The sequence below is a fragment of the Candoia aspera genome, chromosome 2 (assembly GCF_035149785.1).
Source record: "Candoia aspera isolate rCanAsp1 chromosome 2, rCanAsp1.hap2, whole genome shotgun sequence".
Taxonomy (NCBI): domain Eukaryota; kingdom Metazoa; phylum Chordata; class Lepidosauria; order Squamata; family Boidae; genus Candoia; species Candoia aspera.
Window position 1 is genome coordinate 238,659,198 of NC_086154.1, and position 15,630 is coordinate 238,674,827.

A 15,630-nucleotide genomic window follows, 5' to 3' on the forward strand; every position below is an offset into this window, starting at 1 on the left:
AAGAAGCTGCATCTTTTCCTGGGTCATACCATAATCCCAGCAGAAGATGCACTCAATTTAAGGAGGTGCTACCAGGTATGACATGAGTGCCTCATTTCCCCTTTGAATCTAAATCACCACAGACTACTAAGAACCAACCCTACTGCTTCTGGATTAGGAAAATGAGAGCTAAGAATATGGAGCCATCTCAGTCACCCTTCAGACAACTTTTTCCCCTCAGTTTTTCACAGCATGGTGATGAAGATACTAATCAGAACATAGGACTACAACATCTACAAGGTAATTCCTTGGAATCTGAAAAATAATCCTCTGACTTTATTATTCAGGACTTTTAAGTCAGGAAAGAGCACTCCACGAAGATAAACTATATTCTTATCAAGCTTCTGTAACAACCCAGCAGAGTATCATCATCTGCTATACATGAAGTTGCAAAAATGCAAACTGATTTCATTACAGTACTAGCCTTGTATGAACCTCAACCTCCTACCCAGTCACTGCTCACAACTGAATTGTGATCAAAAACATTCAGCAGCAAAAGGCCCAAACATGGAGTTTTAAATTCATACACCCTCAAAGAACTAATCCAAGACCAAACTACTCTTGCTCCTGTTAATGATAATACCATTAATGTATTATTACATGAAATAATAAAAAGAACAGCAATGATTTATATTAATACTTCTTTCTATAAATATTCAAGTGAATGAACAACCTCTGATAATTATCTTCTTCACCATCTTTTAGTTGACATATACCACTCAACACAACGAGGTTAAAAAGAAATCAGTTGTTCTACAGTACAAGGGTTAAAACTGTGAGAACCCCGTAAAAAATGGAAAATATGAGAGGAAAAGACCAGCTTTTTTCTCTTACGAGACAGAAATAGCAGCAGGCATATCAGGACGGAGGCAGAGTCTGAGGAGGAGGAGGATCAGACAATCGCAGAAAAAGTGAGAAAAAGCCTGAGTAGCAAGATCCAGAGCCACCGACTGAAAACAAACAGGAGACAGATTCACTGCCACCTATCGGTGTGCGAGAAAGGAGGCTGGAAAGGCGGGCTAAGCAGCGAGAGAAGCTATCGGCTCCTGCGTGAAAAAGGTGGGAAAACCGAAGATAGAGTGCCAGAAGCCAAAGCCAGAGCCAGAGCCAGTTGTCGGAGACAACCGTTCTCTTCTCCCTGCCTTGTTTTCAGAATGCACTGCCTCAGCCAACCTCTTTACCTTGTCTGCCAATTCCGAGCCTCCTGCCTCTGCTGCCTGCCCTGCTGTCACACCGCTGCTTGCCACAGAGCCTTGCCTTGCTACCGGGCTCAGCCTTGCCTCAGAGTCTTGCCTTGCTACTCAGTGATTCTAGCCTTCCAGTCCAGCCTGTTTTCGCTTTGCCTTGTTGCTCTCTGGTTCCAGCCTTCTAGTTCAGCCTTGCTTGCCTTGCCCTGCTGTGGTGTGATTTCCAGCTTCCCAGTCCAGCTCTGCTTCGCCTTGCCTGCCACCTTACCGACTTGGGAAATAGCCGATGCCTTATTGCCTTTGAGTTAATGTGTTTAACAAACTGCAAATAAAGAACTTTATTGAACCTCTTCCGTGTCTAGTCTAGTTGGCCAGGACGCATATAATGCCTCAATATGTTCATTATTAAGGACTAGATGGAACAACTTACTTCTTTCATTTCACACAAAAAGGGCCAAAGAAAAGCTAAGGAAATGGATTTTAAACCATAAACAGCAGTACTGTATTTCAGTAAATTTACAACTAGTTGAACAATGGCATCCATAGTTTCTTCATAAATGAGTCTACTTCATCCTGAAAGGAAGTATCAAGTAGGACACCCACCACCAGTACTATTCAACATTCTTATAAATGACCTAGAGGGTGAGAAGGTTGCTTATTAAATTTTCAGAGTTAAATTTGGGAGTTATAGCTTGCTGACAATGTGCAAGACAAAACCCTGGCATACTTGTGGACCACCAGTTGATGGCCAATATAAGCATGGGACACACTAAGCAAATCACTGCATCCAGATCATAGGAATAAATGCCACTATACTTTATACTGGTTAGACCATGCTTGAAGTACTGACTAAAAGAATATTAAAAAGTATTGATTGAAGTAGTACATATTAAAAAGTATTGTCTGAATGTTATTTTAAATTAGAGGCTTTCTTTTAAATAGGAAGCTTATGCAAATATTTTAAATATATAAACAGACATGGAAGAGCTGGAACAAGTTTGTAAGAGAGCTATTGGGGGGCTAGGCATGCCAAGCCTGCCAAAGAGAAGACTAAGGAAGGCTATAGTAGCTGTCTACAATATCCAAAAGGCTGTCACATGCAACAGGGGGCAGAATCAGTTCTCTACTGAAAGTGAGTGCAGGACTAGGACCAAGAAGTTGAAATTAAAAGAAAGGAATTCAGGCTAAATACTAGGAGGAATTTCCTAATGGCAGTAGCTATTAACCAGTGGAACAATCAGCTCAGAAGGCTTGATGGACTCACTCTCACTGGAAATTTTCGTATGAGGGCCGGATAGCTTCTTGGGGAGATTGATTTGGCAGATTCCTATACCGATCAAAGAATTCAGCTAAATGACTTATAACATCCTTTCCAATGCATATATTATAGGATTCTACCAATGGTTAGTGAGTTTGCATACAACAAACAGTTTACAAGACTGTGGAATTAAACCTACATACAAAGAAATACCGCATCAGAAAGCTTTTTATACGGCTATGGTTAAAGTAGGTATGCTAGTCACTGAAACATTTCTTAGCACATTATGGATCTTGAATACTTAGCAAGTCTATTTCAGGTGTCTTCCAATAATGAGGTTTCTAATGATGCTTTAACACATTCAGAAGCTTTTATCTAAGGAATGTCTTCTTACAATTTGGTCAATTCTTTCTACATTTAATTCCAGGCCTGCACTTCTTGTTATTCTAGTCACATCTTTATGAAGAAATCTGCTATTTTTTTTCCCTTTTGGCAAGCATCAGACTTTTGTAGCAATGCTGAGTGAAATATTCCCCAGTGAACATTTTCAAAAATGAACACTGTGGATGTTGCAATGGTGCCTATGAAAAGATGTTTAAAGGCCTGACCAATCCATAGGCATCCATGTTTAAACAGAATGCTCACCACTGTTCCTAAACTAAGTACTGAAATGATTTTAGGGCATGCTAATTTGCAAAAATAGCTGCAATGTCACAGACCTGAAACAAGAATCTTTTGTCTTAATACAATATACTGTATTCAGGCTTTTGCAACTTTATACTGCATTTGCTGGGAGGGTTTATTCTTTCTGAACATTTTACTTCCTACATCAAAAACCTTGATACACGCTCTGTGGGAAGAAGGGAAGAGATAATGCTAGGGACCCAGAGAGTCCCTGAATCATGGGGGAAAGTGATGGCAGAAATTGTTCTGGCAAAATGACACTGTCAGATAATAAGTGGGGCTCTTTTGAACTAAACCTGATGGTCCAAAGTCAGAGAGCTAATCCAATCCCAAAGGAAAACCCAGAGCAAGCAAAGGAGCACAGGAACCACCAGACTGGTAAAGAGGGATCTCTGGAAAGCAACCTAAACTTTTGAGGAAATAAACTATATTGAAAATCTGCCAGCAATCTGAGAAACAACACTGATATGTGCTTTGCTTTTCAGACTTCAAATTTTTCCTCCAATAATGTATTCTAGCTTTCAGCATCTTGTAATCAATTTTCATCTTAATGGATGAAAGCTTGACTGGCCATCAGGTTTGATTATTTTTATTTTCCTGTAACTGTAATTGAACAATCATCCAGTAAATGAAAGTAACTATTAAAAGGAGCTGTGTTTTGCTGGTGCAAATGATGCATGAATGAGAGCTGGAAGAGGTGGGAACCACCATATTCATACTGGTAAGAGAACCAGAAACACCCATAAGTTCTGGATATTAGGTTTCTAGGACTGCCTGAATACAATAAGCTGGTAGCAATGACACACTTCATGCCAGAAGATCCATTGCAGTTCTGCTTAGGTACAGGAGTGCCTTACCTGCTCTGGCTCCTCAGTGTAATAATCCAAAGGTAAGAATAGTCCTGTGACCTATCCCGCCACTAACAAATTACATTCATCCAAGCCCCACAAGCAGAAAACACATTACGAATGCATGAAGACTGGTGAAAAACACTGAAAAATGTGGCTTTGAATTTTTTGCTGCTTAACTTCTCTTGCCAACAAAGACATATCCTTAGTTGTCCTAATTAATAGGACACATGACCTCATTGAAAAAGCAGTGTGATGGACTACGTAGCTTTGGTCAGTGTCTGCTTGGACTCAGGGGCACTTTAAAGGGACAGATGTATTGCAAAATTGAGAACATTACTTACGCAACAGTTGTTCACCATATCCATTGACCTCTGAGATTGGTGGGGTCACTGGAACGAAGGATCTTAATATGTAGTGAGAGCTGACCAGTCCAACAGGGGAGGACAAAATATTCTCCCAAAGCCCTCCCCAAAGTTTACCTTTCCACAATAATTCACTGTTATTTGTAACTCCACTAGGCTTAGTTTTCTCACTGGTAATGTTTCACAACTGGTCTTCTTTCTAGTAAAGACAATACCCAACACCCAAACAGTTCTGAAAACTGTTTTATAAATCATGATATGGAAATAGTGTAAGAAAATCACAGTAATTTGCTTGTGAAGTTTGTTCTTCAATACTGGGCATATTATCTGAGGAAGAGATTAACTTTTCAAATATACCTATTACCTGCCCATTCACTTATTAAGGATAGTCCAAATTTAGTAATTTTTACCTTTGCTGCCCACTCCATGTTACAGATTCTAACTTGACTATTTATTAAAAAGAAAGCCAAGACCATTCTCTGGCATGGAGGGAAAAAGCCTCATGAACATAAATTTCAGGCCAAGAACATGCATTATTTGATCTGATTTATGATTATGATAATCAATGACTCTTGGCAAGATTAATTACCTATTGCACGGTGATCTACTTTATCAGTACCTCTTCATTTTAAAAATGTATATTCACAAACACTCTTTAAAGCCAGCATAACCAACCAGTGGCTGGCCACTGCTATTCTTTCTACCGTAATCCTGTTCTATCCCTCTAGTTTATTTCATGCCATTCAGGGAAGACAAAGTATATCATTAATGAAGTCCCATGCTTAGCAATAACAGAACATCTGCAACTAAGTATGGGAACTATGTCCTTCTGGAACATCTTGCCCCCAGAGGTGAGGCTAGTCCCATCGTTCCTGGCCTTCCAGAGGAATCTGAAGACCTGGCTCTGCCACCTGGCTTGGGGCAGGGAGGGGAATAGTTATGCCTGGGGATGGCTAGTGCCCTAAAGCTCTCCTCCCACGCAAGGACTGAATTAGATCATAGCCATCTGGACTTTATTTTTATCTATATTTATTAGTTATTTGGAATTGCATTTTATATAGTGTATTTTTATATATTGTAATTGTATTGTATATTTATTGTTTTACTGATTATTTTGTTGTAAACTGCCCAGAGTCCCTCTGGTGGGAGGAGATGGGCAGTGACAAATCTGATAAATATAAATAAATAAATAATCTAAGATCAGAAACTAGAATTTCTGAAATGGGGGTATAAAAACCACCCAGTTCAGAACATAACGATCATGCTCATATTCTGGAGACTGCATGTTAGTCAATGTCTTCTGTCAAGCCTTAAAATGCTACAAGGGAGGGAGGGAAGAAGGAAGGAACAAACACACATAAAGGTTTTAGGGTATACTTTTCAGAATTTTAGACTGCTTTAAACGCAAGGCTGCATTCTGCAGGCATGGTGCAAGACTGTTTCTTTTTCCCTTGCAGTAAAGCCAAGGAAAAGACCCAGGCAAGTAACCTACATGGCATGGGGCCAGGCTTCCTGAGGGACCTTCTCATCCCCACAACATCGACCCGCCCCACCCGGTCAGGCAGATAAGGCATGTTACAGACCCCGTCGATAAGAGAATTCCATCTGGCGGGGTCCAGGAAGTGGGCCTTCTCTGCAGTTGCCCCCGCCCTTTGGAACATCTTGCCCCTAGAGGTGAGACACTTCTGACATTCAGGAGGACCCTGAAAACCTGGTTCTGCCGTCTCACGTGGGGCGGGAAGGTGGGCAACCATTCATGGGGTTGGCTCGTGCCTTAGACCCCCTCCCACCTGATCAGAATTATTAACCCCTTGGATTTTATACTTATTTATATTGTATTTTATATTTGTAAATTGTTTTTATAAGATCTTAATTGTTTATTATTATAGTCTTAATTTTATTGTAAACCACCCAGAGTCCCTCTTTTGGAGGAGATGGGTAGTGGCAAAATTTGAATAATAAAATAAATAATAAAATAAACCTCCCTTTTCAAAATGATTGGAGAAGAACAAATTACAGATCAGGCTCAAAGGTACAGGGAAGATTCTAGAACAGATCAAAAGGGTACCTTGAAATCAATTCAGTGTTTACCAGAGGTTAAGAATTATTTGGAATTTAAATGGTTTTGTCAAGAACAAGTCTTCTCATAACATAAATTATGATTTGATTGAGTACATGTATTTATTTATTTATCATATTTTTATCACCACCCATCTCCCCTGCATGGGGGACCCTGGGTGCTTCAGAATAAAAACAATTTAAGATTCAATAAAATCATAAATAATACCAGTAATCAATAAATATATAAAATACAGTCAAATCCAAGTAACGGCAGATCTAATTCAGCCCATAAGGTGATAAGACTGGTCCCAGGCAGGACTAGGGAACCAACCATACCCAAGAATGGCTGTTCCTCTCCCCACTGCTGTCACGTTCAATGTAGTTTATACATCGTAACGTTTCACATGCCATGGCGCTGATGCGCGTTTTTGTTTGGGAGGGAGCTGCTGTGAAACCTTGTGTACCAAGCTCTGTATCTGAATTCCTTACAATGGAATGTGTTTGGGTTATGTACTCTGTTCAAGGACTTTTCCCGCAGACCATCAGAAGCCGTTAGGAGCACCTGGGATTGTGAACTTGGGAAGATTCTACGGGGGGAGGGTTCTCATGTGCACCGAGGGTTTTTCAGTTTGAATCTGGCGCGCTTTCATCATTCTCAGCTTTCTCTGTGATCCTGCATACTATTCTTTAATAAATCAGATATCTTTGAATTCCTACTCATGAGTCTGATAGTGTTTTAGAATAGGCAATCATTACAACTGCAAGCATGGTAGCAAAAGCAGGTCTTCAATTGTTTTCTGAAGTCCAGGAGGGAGGGGGCTAAACTCACTTCCAGGGGAAGAATGTTCCAAAGGGCTGGAGCTGCCGCCTCCTGGACCCCGCCAGATGGAATTCTCTTACAGACGGGGTCCGTAGCATGCCCTCTCTGCATGACCAGGTGGGACAGGTTGACGTAACGGGAATGAGACGGTCCCTTAGGTAATCTAGACCCATGCCATGTAGGGCTTTAAAGGTGATAACCAACACTTTGAATTGGACCTGGAAGCAAACTGGCACCCAATGCAGCTCACGAAGCAAAGGAGTTATAGGTACTGATCTTGAAGCACATAAAATCACCCACATGGCCACATTATGTACCAGCTGAAGCTTCCGGATACTCTTCAAGGGTAGCTCCATGTAGAGTGCATTACAATAGTCTATATGGGAGATTCTTTAAGAGATTGTGGCAATGCTGTAAACATAATATATCTTGACTTCAGCAAGCACCTGAGAAAGTACTCAATCACAAGCTTGTTAAGTGCAAGCTCGATGTCAGGTCTTTCAGTATTTTTATAAATGAGCTGGATGAAGATATGAAGGAAATTCTTAAATTTGCAGATAATATTTGCAGTTAATACAATATTAGATGAAATAACAACAGAGCTGTGGAGCACTTCTTTGTAAGCAAAATATGCTTCAGAGTATGTTAGAGTAAAAACAAAGCAGCTATGTTTCTCCCAGCATTGTATGGCTACCACCCAGAGTTGCCACACAACACTGGGAAAAGATATGTTGAATTTAAGGAGTTGAAGAAAGATGTTTTGTTCACATTCCCAACTCTACAAAGAACCAGCCCCAGCCCCAATAGTTAATACTTAGAAGACAGAGAAAAATTCAAATACTGAGGTTAGAGTAATGGTCTGAAAATAACATGATGAAATTTAATAGAGACAAGTATAAAGTTCTTTTCTTAGGGAGAAAAATAAATCCAAATATAGAGTTAGCAGGATACCTGGCTAGATAATATTACATGTGAAAGATCTTGGAATAGCAGTTGATTATATGCTGAATATGAGACAATACAACTGAATACAAATCAACAGTGTGATATGACATCAAAAAAGGCAGATACAATTTCAAGCTGCATTTACAAATTTCCAAATCATGAAAACTAATCAATATTCCCCTTTATTCTGTTTTGGTCAGACCATACCTTGAGTACTCTGTCCAATTATGGACACTATGTTTCAAGGATTCAGAGAATTTGGAACACCATCAGAGAAGAGCAAGGATGATATTGAATAAGAGAGTTGGAAATATGAGAGATTGAAGGACCTTGGTATGGTTAGGGATGAGAAAAGACAGCGTTCTTCAAATGCCTGAAAGCATGCCACACAGAAAGTCAAGGCCTGTTTTCTCTCATTATAGAGGGCAGAATAAAAAATAATCAATTGATGTTACAGGAAGACAGATTCTGACTGTAAGTAAAAAAAAATCTTTCAAGCAATTAGAGCAGTTCAACAGCAGTTACTCAGAGAAATGGCAGGCTTGATGGCCTACATGATCTCGATGGCCTAAATGGTTCCTTCTGATTCTATGATTCTAAGAGATCTTAATAAATATTTTTGCCATTTTGTATTGACAATTACATTACATCTCACTTCAGAGATACAATCATGGACTAAATAACCTACTAAATATAAAATTATTAATCTTTCAACTGAAAGGAACTAGACAAGAAAATGAGAGACCTGCACTCAGGAAAAAAAAAGCACACAAAGAAAGTAGTTTTTACTTACCAGTAGAAATACAGTGCTTAAAGAGATTTCTATCCACTAAAGACAGGTGAGAATTCTCATTTGGTTCACATCCTACATTTAATCTAATTTTCACTTCTCTGACTAAAATGTGCAATGTAATACCATTCCTCTTTAGAATGTGTATTTCTCCCATTTTAGCAATGTAGCTTGTATTCAAAACTTGAGTGGAAAAGACTTATCTGAATATATTAGAAACTAGTATTTTTGAGAATATAGATACATTTCTCCAACTCCACTAACGCTGTGCAAATGAAATGCAACTGAGTCATACCCTGACTGCTTTGATGGCCTTCCCAGTTCAGATGTACATGCACAGAAAGCAATTCAATTGGGTTTGGTACTGCAATGAATCAGCAACACATAGCTTTGCTAAAATCCAGTGAAATTGTTGCTTCAAACAAAGCACTCCTCAGAATGATCTTCCCAACCCTATTACTTGTACACAGAACAAACGTACAAAATTTTGACATTTTTGAATAGGATTAGTTTCAACATAATTTTGAATCTATGTACATTTACAACTTCTACTGAAATTAATAAGAGCTTAAATCCCAGTATCAGTAGAAAAACAAAGTCAAAATTCTGGCCCTGAGCTCATACATTGGAATTGGCTCTTCACTGGAAGAGCAATGACAGTACAGGTAGTCCTCACTTAACAATCACAAGTGGGACCGGAATTTCAGTCACTAAGTGAATCCAACCCAATTTTATGACCTTTTTTTGCAGCAGTCGTGAAGCAAATCACATGGTTCCCCATTGATTTTGCTTGCCGGAAGCTGGTGGGAAAGCCAAAAATGGCAATCATGTGACTGCGGGACACCGCAACAGTTGTAAATGCAAACCGGTTGCCAAATGCCTGAATTGCAATCATGTGACCAAGGGGACACTGTGACAGTCATAAATGCAAGGACTGGTTGTAAGTCATTTTTTCAGCACCGTTGTAAGCCTGAACCATTGTTAAATGAATGGTCGTTAAGCAAGGACTACCTGTATTTGGCTGCATAACAGCAGCCATGTATGTGGTCCTACTAGAATATAAAAAGAAATGGAAACAGATTAGGCCAAAAGCCTATTCAGTCTGATATTCTGTGCAAAAAGCTGTATATATTTTATGATTGTGGCACTTTCCCCTACCCTCCTCATATTATAGATGAGAGCCATTTTACCCTAACTCCTTTTTAAACAGGACAAACTACTTCCAGAGTAGGACCAAAACCAAAGAATTAGGAGGGAAATGAGTGTTTAATCTTTTCTCTGCCTGTCACTTCTTTAACCTTAAATTATCTGAATTCTAAACGTAAGCAATCATGCATGTGGAACACTTGGGCAGGCAGCAGAAAACGCCTTTGGTTACTCCTCAGGAGAAAGACCAATAGCATTCCTGTACTACAGTAGGCAGCCTATGGAAATGCAGGCCACTGACAAAACTGGTTATGTCCATCAATACATACAGATGTGTTACACTTTACCATCCCTTCAAATATAAACTAATCCAAGTATTATAAATGAATATTCTTTAGATGCTTTCTCAGAGTCTCATCACACTTTTATATTTGATGGGTGGCACTTTCAGGTGGCACTGACCTACGGAGGGAGTCTTGTGTGGTACAAAACTTGAGAACGTATTGGCAAGTACCTTTTAAAGACTTAGGCCTTCAAGCCTGTTCCTTAAAATTGGTTTAAACATCAATTTCTTATCTAAGTAGTAACTTTGCTACATTACAAATTTCACCAACTTTATTTCTCAAAGTATCTTCCCAACTTTTGCATGTAAAAACTATTACTGAATTCTTTAACAATCTTTAATAAACATTTATACAGGTAGTCCTCACTTACCACAATAGGGACTGGCAACTCTGTCGCTAAACAGCGTGGCCGTTAAGTGCAACATCACATGACTGCATTTGACTTACAACATCAGTTCCAGCTGCAATCATTAAGCAAATCACTGTAGGTTGTTAAGTGTGATGTCACGTGACCACGACTTCCGACTTTTCTGCCAGCTTTCCCATTGACTTTGCCTGTCAGAAGCTGTCTGTGAAGGTTGCAAATGGCAATCACGTGACCCTGGGATGCTGTGACCTTCATAAATGTGAACTGGTTGCCAACTGCCCAAATTGCAATCACATAACCATGGGGATGCTGCAACAGCTGCAACTTCGGAGACTGGTCCTTAGTCTCATTTTTCAGTGCCATTGTTAAGCATTTGAACAGTTGCTGAATGACTGGTCAGTAAGTGAGGACTATCTGTAATCTGTTATTATGTTAGTGAAAAGTTATTTTAAAATAGCATGTGCCGTCTCTTTTTACAAAGTTATATCAAAGTTCTGAATTTCATCAGCATATATATTGTACTATTTCTTAATTCCCTAAATGGCTTAAAGCTGCAAGTCACAGTTATATTAGCAATACATCCATAATCTGTCTCTAACAGTTATGGTCAAGAATATGTAGTTTTAAACAAAACCCATTTAAAGCTAGAAAAATCCATTAAAAGTCATTATTCCAGGAAATACAAGATTTAAAAAAGAAACAATGAAATTAGAGTCTACAGAGAACTTTGTGCATTCAATTTTAATTGTAGCAACATGAAGGATCAGTTAAAAAAAGCACCCTCTCTTTAAAAAAAAAGTGAAAGGATAAAAAAACTATTACAAAAATATCGAGTTCCACAAAAATAACATATAGCTACCTAATTGGTAATTTATTAAAAGACTCCCTCAAATTATGCTTGGCTTATGGTGACTACATGAGTCCATCTACATTTTCCTGGCAATAAAAAGGAAGTGGTTTGCAACTACATTCTTTCAGAATACTTTTTCAACTTCCCAGTATCCCCTGCTTAAAGTTAAGGATTTATTGTTGCTCCAATTCATGCTTCACTATAGAATTAGAAAAAGGAATCAAACCTGCCAGAAGTTATATTTGTGCGCTAACGTTTATACTTTTTTTTCCCAAAGAGCAGGCATCCTGTCAACTAATTTTTAAAAAAATCAAAAACTGGATGGCAGATTACTGACAATGACCCTCCACAAACCAAAATAAGGAACAGCTAAATCTAGACTCCTTAAACATAATTTATTTGAAACTATTTGTTACTCTAGATATATAGAGTAGAGATATTACACAGTCAGAAGCCTGGCCAACCAATGATACTGGGGATCATCCCATTATTTGCCACTGGTGGTAGCAAGCAACTCTAAAATTTTATTTCTTATAATTAGTAGAATAGGAGAGCCAGCTTTTTTAAAAAAAAATTACAATAGTTCCCACACAGAAACATTTTGTCAAGAGACATGCAGACACTCGGGTTATCACCTGTGGTAAAGAATGAACGAATTCCTTGGAACACTTTGAAAATGAAACAAAACCAAGAATTTTAACCTGTTTAATTTGTTTAAGCTTGTTTTACTTGCTGCATAGCTTCCTCTCACACAAACTCTAACAATCCATTTGATTACTGTAAGAGCACCTGCAGCTTTAAGGGCAGAATAAAAACAGTGTTTGGAGTGCAAATACAAGTGCTGAAAGGGAAAGCAAAATTAAGCATTTATTTCTTAGTCCTTTTAGTACAATCATTAAAACCTCTGGCTGCCAGACATTTGATGTGCTCCCGAATTTCACAAATAACAAGCAGTATCGGATAGGTACCTTTCCAGAACGAATTTAAAACTGACCTCATCCCAGCGTCATCAAAACTAACTAGAAACATCCAATGGCATTTCTCTCATCATGGCTGAGCAAGAGAGATCGATTCATTCTGCACGCAACCCTCCAACACGCTGTATCCACGCTATGCAAGTGTAATCCCATCAAGGCTTCACACGCCTACAAACTTCATCCGCATCTATAGAAAGCTTTTCACACGCTGCTGCCACGAAACACAAGGCAAAGATGGGAAACGAGGGATCAACCCATAAACTTCATCCCCGCGGGGGAGAATCTAAATATGGGGGTATCCCAGGGAGAGGTTAGCAATTCCATTTATTTAATTAAACATTCCATGATAAGACGTTGTTCTCAATAGAGGGACATCACTCCATTTGCTTGTTTAATAGAAGGAAAGCTAAGCGCAATTTGTGCTCCAAAATACAGGTTTATCTTGGAGAAGGCGCACGTGAGACTTGCCAGTGCGCTAAAAACAAGAAATTATTTCCTTTTAGAAACGGCGTGCCAATCTCTCACCTCTACAACACCAGAACCGGGTCTCTATCGACCGGCTCCCGCCTCTCCCCACCGGCATCCTCCTTGGGTCTCGGCACACGCTTCCCACCGCCCGCCGAAAATACTCCTGTTGCTACCCCAAGTTCCCGCAGGCAGCCCTTCTAACCGGCCGGCCGCGGCCTCCCAAGCCCCCGGCCACGCCCTTCCTCTGTCCCTCCCCAACCCCGAGGCAGCTCCCCCTTCGACTCCGCACCTCCAAAGCTCCGCGCCCTCCCTTCCTCAACGGCACTGCAGCAGCCTCCCTCTTTCTCTGCCGTCTCCAGCGGCGACAGCGTGAGTCTGCCACCCGGCTGCCTCACCGCCCCATCCGCGCCGCAAGAGGCGACACAAAAATCTCCTTAACGACCGCAGCCGACGCCACAGGCCCCGATGCCGACGCCGCTCCTTCGCGCGGGGCCCGCGCCCACCGTCGGCCCCGGGCGGCCCCTCCACTCAGCTCCCCCGGCAACGCTTCCACCCATTCATCGGTCTGCTCTCCTCTGCCTCCCCTCCCCCTATTCCGGCTCACCATCGCTGCGCTTGATCTCCACGTAGATCCCTATCTGGATCTTGCCGAAGTTGGCCGTTGCCATCGCGTCATCGAGTGAAAGGGAGGGGGAGACACCGACGATGAGCCGGCGAGGCGGGGGGCCCGGCTGAAGGGGAAGGAGAAGCGGGAGGGGCGGCGGGAAAGAGGCGGCGGCGGCCCCGGCAGTTTCTACGGGAAAGGGGGAGGGGGAAGGGAGGAGGAGGAGAAAAAGGCGCCGGCCGGATACAACAGTCGCCGGGAGCCGCTGCGCACACAATGGAGGCGTCACGGCAGGATCGGTTGAGGGAGTGGGAGGAGCAGAGACGGGCGGCGGGCTTTCAGAGTTTGGCGTGAGGCGCCGCGGAGGCCGCCGCCTGCCCGCTCGCAAGCTTCCAGGCGCTTCCTCGGTTGTGCTCTTTGCGCTGACGCCGCCGCCGCGTTGAGCGAACCGGGCGGGGGAACGAGCTCTCCTTTCCTCTCCGCCTCCCTGAACTCCAGCCCCTGCTTCCCTTCCTCGTCGGGAGCGTGCTGGGGGTTACGAGGAAGGCTGCCCCACCAGGTGCATCTGGGGCCTTGGTCGTTCCAGCCGACTTCCGGGTTGCGGTTACTGCGCTCCCCGTTTTGCAGAGGAGGCCGCGAGACTGCGTGGAGCCGGGCAGGAGTCGGTCGGAAGGCGGGTTCAGCGCTCGCCCTGTCCGTTGTTACCTCACGTGGATTAGATGCCCTGAATGAATTAGAAGCGCCTTCATTAGAGCATTGACATCCCAACTCTTACTCGTCACTCCTCCAAAGGGTCATATCAAGTTGGGTCTATTTATATTTATTTAAAACGCTCTAACCTCACCTCCTCTGCCCTCTTAATAGTTCAAGCCTATTAGCTTCCCAGCGGCTCTGTGAGATAGTTTATTTTGAGACTAGTTCAGGGCTAGAAACCACTGCTGCTCCCCCTCTAGAGCCCCTCTACTAGCTGCTGTTGAGTTTCAACTTTTAAGCTGTGTTTGTGTGAGGTGTCTGATCCTCATCTTAAGTCATATTATTCACCTCCAGATGTCAACAGAATACATGGGTTAGTCCTTTCAGGCTTTGTGCAGAAAGCTGAGAGACTTGATTTTTTTTTTCTTTTGGTTAAAATCGATTTTTTTTAAAAATTAAAATCTATGATGGTGCTTACAGGGTAGACACCACAACGGAGTCAGGAATGGTTATTCATCCCATCACTTTTGGCTTCCCATAGGGCTGCCCCAAATGAAAATGGCAACAGGAACAGAGAACCTAATGGAATTTGTCTCTCAGAAAGGGAAAGATTGATTAAACCTCCTCCTCCCCTTAATATGCTGTTTAGGTTATACAAAGCCCCCGAAGAATTATTTTAATCCTGGGGTGTTATGGAAGCTGCATTTTTGGAGCTTAGGCCCAATATACCAAGCAAGGGCTGGGACTAAAGCTTTGACCTAAAAAAAGATGCATATTCTTATATTAAACTCCCAGTCTAACTATCCTTGAATTCGTATATCACACAAACTAGTCTGCATTAACATTCTTCCTAAGTCCATATTCTAAATCATATAGAATATAATCCTTACATTGTTCTGTTGGAAAGAAAACTTATCAAAGGTTCCTCCCAAGCCGGGAATGAAGAAACACAGGCAACTGCTTGAGCAGAGGTAATTGTTTTATTGTCCAAGAGCATGTACAGAGTATGCTGGTTGGAAGGTGGCCACGCATGTATTTCCCCACCACCAGCCCCTTATATAGGAGAGCTTGGCTGTTGCTATGCAAAGGTGTTCCTGCCCCCTAGGAACTTGAGAAAAGTGTAGTTTATTGGAGTTCAGAGAGGAGGCTCTCTGTTGTCAGGCCCCTGCTGTTTGTGTTTCCTT

The 15,630-nt window shown here is 41.5% G+C and overlaps 1 protein-coding gene across 4 annotated transcripts in view; it reads right to left on the reverse strand.

Moving 5' to 3' along the window:
* The window catches only part of KIF2A (kinesin family member 2A), a 73,219-nt gene extending 59,139 nt beyond the window's left edge, over positions 1–14,080 (reverse strand). For 2 of the 4 annotated variants that reach the window (XM_063295614.1, XM_063295613.1), the window contains exon 1: positions 13,754–14,080. In XM_063295614.1, the coding sequence (XP_063151684.1) occupies positions 13,754–13,817 (64 nt within the window). In that variant the 5' untranslated portion in view covers positions 13,818–14,080. The remainder of the gene's footprint in view (positions 1–13,753) is intronic. The other 2 variants (XM_063295615.1, XM_063295616.1) reach the window with 2 other exon arrangements.
* Between the last annotated feature and the right edge of the window lie 1,550 nt (positions 14,081–15,630).